The following is a 6,141-nucleotide window of genomic DNA, read 5'->3' on the forward strand; positions in this document are numbered from 1 at the left end:
GAAAAAGGCTGCAATGAAACAAAGAGTGAAAAATTTAAAGGGGTCTGAATACTTTCCGTACCCACTGTATATGTGTATGCATATATGTGTATGCATATATGTGTATGTATATATATATATATGTGTATGTATATATATATATATATATATATATGTATATATATGTATATATGTATATATATATATATATATGTATGTATGTATGTATGTAAATGTGTGTAGCGTGTTCTGTTCCCTGTGTTATCAGCCTTTGTGCTTAAAACCTCTTTCTATTCCCACAGGACTGCCACGAGAAGATTCGTGTTCTGTCCCAGGAAGCAGCCGCTGTGGTCAAACAGGAGGGTGGGGATAACGACCTGCTGGCCAGAGTCCAGCGAGACCCCTACTTCGCCCCCATTCTGGGGCAGCTGGACGCCATACTGGACCCTAAGACCTTTATTGGTCGTGCTCCCCAGCAGGTACAAACATGAACTGCCCTTGTCTTTGTCTAGCTGCCTTCCTGACAATTACAAATTCTCTCAGTAGGGCTGGGTACCCAAATCAATACTTTTTGGGCACCAACCAAATTGCCTCTAAAGTATCAAGTACCAAAGTGCCCCCTTCATTCAATACCTAAGATGTCAATCTCATCAGGGTCAGTTAGCCAGTAAGCATGCAGTATGCTGTAGAGGACAGCAGGACAAACTACGTTACAGAGCTCACGTAGTATGAGCTGAAAAGTACATGAAAATAATTGTTGCTGTAATGTTGAAATGTCTTTTTCATCAAAAGGATTTCATAAAATTTGTATTGAAAAAAAGTAACACTAAGGAACCGGTATCAAAGTCACTGTCTTAGTATTAAAAATGTTTGACCGATACCCAGCATGTACTGTGTACTGATGGGGAGTAATGCGTCCTCTGGTCCAGGTGGCCAGGTTCCTGTCTGAGGAAGTCCGCCCCCTGCTGGAGCCTTACAAGGCCAAGATGGATGTCAAGATCGAGCTGGAGCTCTGACGCGCACACGCGGAGACGATGCCTCGCACACAAATAAAAAGGAGGAGACTTCATCGTGGTGGGTGGCCATGCTGAACGCTGCACCTCAATACAGAACCAGTGTTGAATGGGTTCTTCTCTATAATAGTGTTTTCATTTCTGCCTGCTGCATTTAAAAAGTAATAAAATAGAATGTGATAAACTCAAAATCATGCACTTTTTAATGAGATATAACTCAGACTGAGTTATTATATTGTTGTCATCAATTATGTCAGTAATGTTTCTATCATCTTTATTGACAGGAACCAAGGATCGTATGTTGTGCTGTTGGGTTTCACAGCCTGCTTCGTCATTAAAACAAATATGCTAATCAAATACTAGTGACGTGAATTTCTAATCCACCACTTTATTACTTCACTATTACGACCATTGACACCAAGGCTATAATATGGCATGTTTCGGCTGTTACTATTTAAACCGTTAGGAATTTACTGAATTTTTTTTAGTGGGTTTAGACTATGTGGTTTGCTTTCAGGAAACTGAAAGGAATAGGTAAACCATTGAGGAGAGGAAACCGATGTCAGAGTTAGAAGGAAACTTGTGCAAGAGGTTGGAAATATAAAAAAAAAAAAAAAAAATCCAACCCAGCCCTTCCATTGATACAGTCATATTACCGTACCTTTCAACTTAGTGGACCACTTGATAATTAAAATCTCAACGTTTTCCAAATAGTTTTTAGCTTTTTTCACCCCCTCAAAGTACACCCTTGCTGCTGCAGTAACCACATACGCAACCACTGATATTGATGGTATTTTAAAGACACAAAATAGACTTGCGTGTGTAACATAAGGACAAAGAGAGTCCAGCACTGTTTAAGCTCCCATCATCTGTTAGTTTGCTTAGGATAATGGGAAAGATGGCATGAGCTGCTGAGATTTATTAGAGATCTGCATGTCAACCAGCGAGTACAGATGGATCCTCTCTCACACTGTTAACTTAATGTTACATTCTAGGTTTACGCCATAACTTTCAGTTGGCGGTTTGATTGTTTTACTTTACCTATGACCTTGTTGGTTTTGTGAGGAGGAGGAGGAGGAGGAGGAGGTGGTGGTGGTGGTGGTGGTGGTGTATGTTTCCCTCTGTTTGAACCAGGCAGCAGCTGGACTAACATGTGGCTGTGGGCACTGCTCCCCATCTGCCTGGCGGTCTTTGGCACTGTGGGCATTTGGACTGTGTGAGTATTTAGCTTAATTTGCTCTTTCATCATAATTATCTCACTTCTCAAACTGATCCACACTGATCATTTTATCATTATGATCTTTATTGAAAACTCTTCTGTAAATGACAAAGCACACGTTTTACCATGTTATTCATCATTAGTATTGTAACTCGGTAATACATTTAAAATGATACTGAAAGTAAATAAAACGCTTTATATTAAGGTCCTTGTAATAAGCATTTGGTAATAAGTTTTATTGGTTATCAGATGTTTATTGACAATACTGTATAATACATTTTTTTTATTTGTTTCTAACATCTATATTTATTCAAATTCACAGTGATATAAAATGTACATTATATTTCTATAGTCCAATACATGAAATCCGAGTTATTGATACTAGAGACTTGTGATTCGTGAATCACTTGGGTTAAAGATCTGAGTGAATCACGACTCAAACAGGTTAAATTTCTAATAACAAGTAATTTCTTTAGATGCACTTATTGGGCAAACGTTTTATAATATTACGTTTCTTTTCAAGTTTAATGACGCAGTTACTAGTAGCCAAGGAGGACACGGAGGATTAAAAAAAACATGGGTGACTCTTCAGATGAGGTGATTTTCTTCACTTGATTTTCTGTAGGCGAAAGTCGCCGAAAGACACAATTTTCTGAACACAGGTATACTGAGAAATACAGAGAGAGTTGTGGAGTAACTCGTTCGGCAATGGCTTGAATGTAACGGATGTTCATTAATATCAAAAGGTTAAGTACTAAAGTTTTATTCTAATGTGCTTGTTGTTTTAGACAAAATGGTTCCAGAAAAGTATTATTTGTTTACCAGTGATTTTTAGTAAGTAAACTTGATTTGTCTACTTGTACTGCATCACCTTACCACTTTGTGTTAATACAACTTGACCTGTTAAGTGCCACCTTTTGTATTTCTATACAAATTTCTAGTAAAATCAACTAATGGTATAACAGTGCAGACAGAGATGTAGAAGTGGCTGAGGATAAAAACACAAACTACTACACAAAAGTAAGTACTCACCCAAGTAGGGCTGGGCACTAGATTGATATTAAATTAATATTGTGATCTAATATCGTATAATATTGTTTTATGGTAAGTATTGTATTTTCCTAGTTTTAAAGGCTCAGTATAGTAAAGGGATGTAACTGTCTGAACTTACCAAACTGCTCTTGACCACTAAGTCATTATATCCACACTATCTGAAAATATTTAGTTAAAGCCCCAGTTGTGAACCCTACACCAATGTCACAATATTGACATTGAGGTATTTGTTCAAGAATATTGTGTCTTATTAATTCCATATTGCCCAGCCCTGCAACTGCAGATGTGCAGATACTGTCAACAAACCCACAAGGGAAAATAATTGGATTTACCTTGATGTGCCTTTATTGATTGTTGCTGACCTTGACTGCTGTCCCCTCCTTCAGTGACTGTTCTCGCGGGCACAGGCTTTCACTCTGGGGCTGCTGTGTGTGAATGGGCCTTGGTCGTGTTGTTCTTCTGCCTGTTTAGCCTTTTTGTGGCTGAGTTCAGACACATCAACTGTCACCTCACTGTACGGGAACAAGCTACTGGGAATGACAGCAGCAGCACCTCAACAGAAATCAATGGTCATGTCGCAAATGCACTTAGCTGAAAACACTTGGACTATACCTAACGGTTGTCATTTTGTCTTTTAATGTAGTCACAATGCATCTGCACTAGTTTTATGTCACCGTTCAATTATATGGTCAACACAGTAAAGAACATCTTTATTTTTCCTTAAAATGATAATCTGACTATTTTATTATTAGTATGTTTAGTATTTTTTTTTTTACAGTTAACTGAATAATTGTCTGCCCTACAAAATGTCAACAACTAGTGAACTAAGATAATACCGATCCTAACATCAGAGCCCGTCTACAGAGAGCCTGTTCACTCCCTATTAAGCCCCATTGTACCAACCCGGGAGTGGAAGTTCTCCCCTTATTAGACAATCTCTGATAATATTCATAAACGCAAGGGGATGTCATCAAAAAGGTTGTTTTGTTCAACCCAAAGATCCAGAAAGATAAGTTTACTCACATCATGTTTTTTTAAGAATGTCATTTTTAGTAGAAACTTACCATAAATTGAGAATCAGAACAAGAGTTTGTAAACTGGAGATTGTTGGCCATTAATTGACTTATTATTTTAGCTTTAAAAATGGAAGCTGCATTTAACTGAAACGAGTTAAGAAAACCTTTCTTGGCCTATACAGCAATACACACAAACTAACACATGGTGGCGCTAATCCACTATCATTCACTCTGCATAGGGGTTTGCCTTCTATTCAAATACCAGCTTTTAAATAGAACCTTAAATGAGCGATGTGTCCACAGATCCATCTCATCACTCTCTCAGCATTGTATTCTATACACTATAGTCTTCATCCTTAGATTGTGACATGAACTCAGGATTAGTGTATGGACGGTGAATGGACAGGAAAAGTCTTTTGGCCTTTTTCTTTGTCACTCTCCACCTGTCAGCTGGGTTGTAGCTTACAGTTAAAGACAGGGAATAGAAAAGGAGGATGGAGGGAAAGGTTTTGTAAACTAAAGAAAAAACACCTTATGACATAATGCATAATCAGATAAAGCTAGTGAACTCCGAAAAACTGGAAAAACACTTTAATTGTGCAAATAAGGCAACATGTCAGCCGACAATTTGGCCTAAAGGCTTTATTGCCCTTTATTTGAATATTCAATTTTTTCCCTGCACCAGCAACTACATCTGCACAACATCATATTTCTTGATAATGCATAATCAGAACAGGAACCCACTAGAGGTACAAAGCTTAGCCCTTCAAAAATAAAGCTTGAAAATATACATTCAAGCTTTTTCATTTTGAAGGGCGGAGCTCTGTACTCCTAATCAAATTGCATGTTGGTCCATAATAATAAATCTTATCTGCATATTGGAGATGCCCTTCCCATCTGCAGTGAGTGCACTGACCAGCAGTGGCGCTGCGGAGCGATCCTGGCTGATGAGCATTTCACCGATGGGAAAATGCAGCTCTGGCACCGTGCCACCATGTTTTTGGAAGATGCCTCGAGTTTAGACAGAGGTTTTACATTCAGCACAATTTGTCAGGGCTGTTTGAGATCGGGCAAAACAATGGGGCTCTCACAGCCATGGCGATAGTGGGAGAGGTCCCACTCTTGGCTCATGTAGTCAAACCATTTCTCTCATCCAACTTCTCTGTTTATTTAAATGTATTGTCTAGAGGGCCTGTTGGCACTGTTTTTGGTTGCACGTTGTCATCAAATTTCTCACTTTTGTTTGTGTCTTTTATTAATGTCATTATAAAATCACTGTGAGCATATAGGGAAGTTAGAGCTGGGGATACTGGGCCCCCAGTGTCCCACCATGTCCCGGCAGCATTCTTTCACATACTCCATGCTGTGTGATCACCAGAGGGGGGCTTTGACGAGCGGGCACAGGGATCAGACGGACAGCTCGGAATTCTATGGGAATTTCTCAAGTGCTGTTGATTACCAGTGTTTCTGCCACAGACAGCATGCATATTTTACACTTGTGGTTAAACAAGGCAGTCTCGGGTCTCTGATCAACTTGTTTACTGCAGCTGATCGGCGACACGAACAGTTTTGTTTGCTCTTGTGACGCCTGCATTTACTCCACAATGCAGACGGGCACTGGGGGAAAGCTGGGAGAATGTAATCGTACCTTACACAAACGCTAAATGTTAAATGCCAACGATCTGACGCAGCAACTTAGATGGTGTGAATATTTAGTTTGAAAGTGCATTCTATCCTGCCTGAAATGACATTATGTTCTTAAATTATACAGCAGCTCATTCTGAGGAATTCAGAGGGAAAGCCTTGGCGCCAAAGTACCCTTAGCCCTGCTGTTTTCATTAGTGAGTATAAAAGGCGTCTG

At 39.2% G+C, this 6,141-nt stretch overlaps 2 protein-coding genes across 2 annotated transcripts in view; both read left to right on the forward strand.

The window, feature by feature from the left end:
* adsl (adenylosuccinate lyase) overlaps positions 1–1,104 on the forward strand; it is a 9,411-nt gene extending 8,307 nt beyond the window's left edge. Inside the window, exons 11-12 of the mRNA XM_034893780.1 lie at positions 282–458; positions 909–1,104. Of these exons, the coding sequence (XP_034749671.1) occupies positions 282–458; positions 909–995 (264 nt within the window). The 3' untranslated portion in view covers positions 996–1,104. The remainder of the gene's footprint in view (positions 1–281; positions 459–908) is intronic.
* A 543-nt stretch (positions 1,105–1,647) lies between these two features.
* On the forward strand, positions 1,648–3,927 carry tmem150b (transmembrane protein 150B). Its single transcript, XM_034894406.1, has 3 exons — positions 1,648–2,206; positions 2,837–2,873; positions 3,651–3,927. The coding sequence occupies exons 1-3, from the start codon at positions 2,144–2,146 to the stop codon at positions 3,857–3,859; spliced, it is 309 nt and encodes a 102-aa protein (XP_034750297.1). The 5' UTR covers positions 1,648–2,143; the 3' UTR covers positions 3,860–3,927.
* The last annotated feature ends 2,214 nt before the right edge of the window (positions 3,928–6,141 follow it).

The sequence above is a fragment of the Etheostoma cragini genome, chromosome 15, assembly GCF_013103735.1.
Source record: "Etheostoma cragini isolate CJK2018 chromosome 15, CSU_Ecrag_1.0, whole genome shotgun sequence".
Lineage (NCBI taxonomy): Eukaryota > Metazoa > Chordata > Actinopteri > Perciformes > Percidae > Etheostoma > Etheostoma cragini.

Excerpts from the sequence above, each read along its gene's own strand:
- tmem150b (XM_034894406.1), top strand. The coding sequence starts at position 2,144 with ATGTGGCTGTGGGCACTGCTCCCCATCTGCCTGGCGGTCTTTGGCACT. Across the intron at positions 2,207-2,836 it reads GCACTGTGGGCATTTGGACT|GCGAAAGTCGCCGAAAGACA; the intron begins GTGTGAGTATTT and ends GATTTTCTGTAG. Across the intron at positions 2,874-3,650 it reads ACACAATTTTCTGAACACAG|TGACTGTTCTCGCGGGCACA; the intron begins GTATACTGAGAA and ends CCCCTCCTTCAG.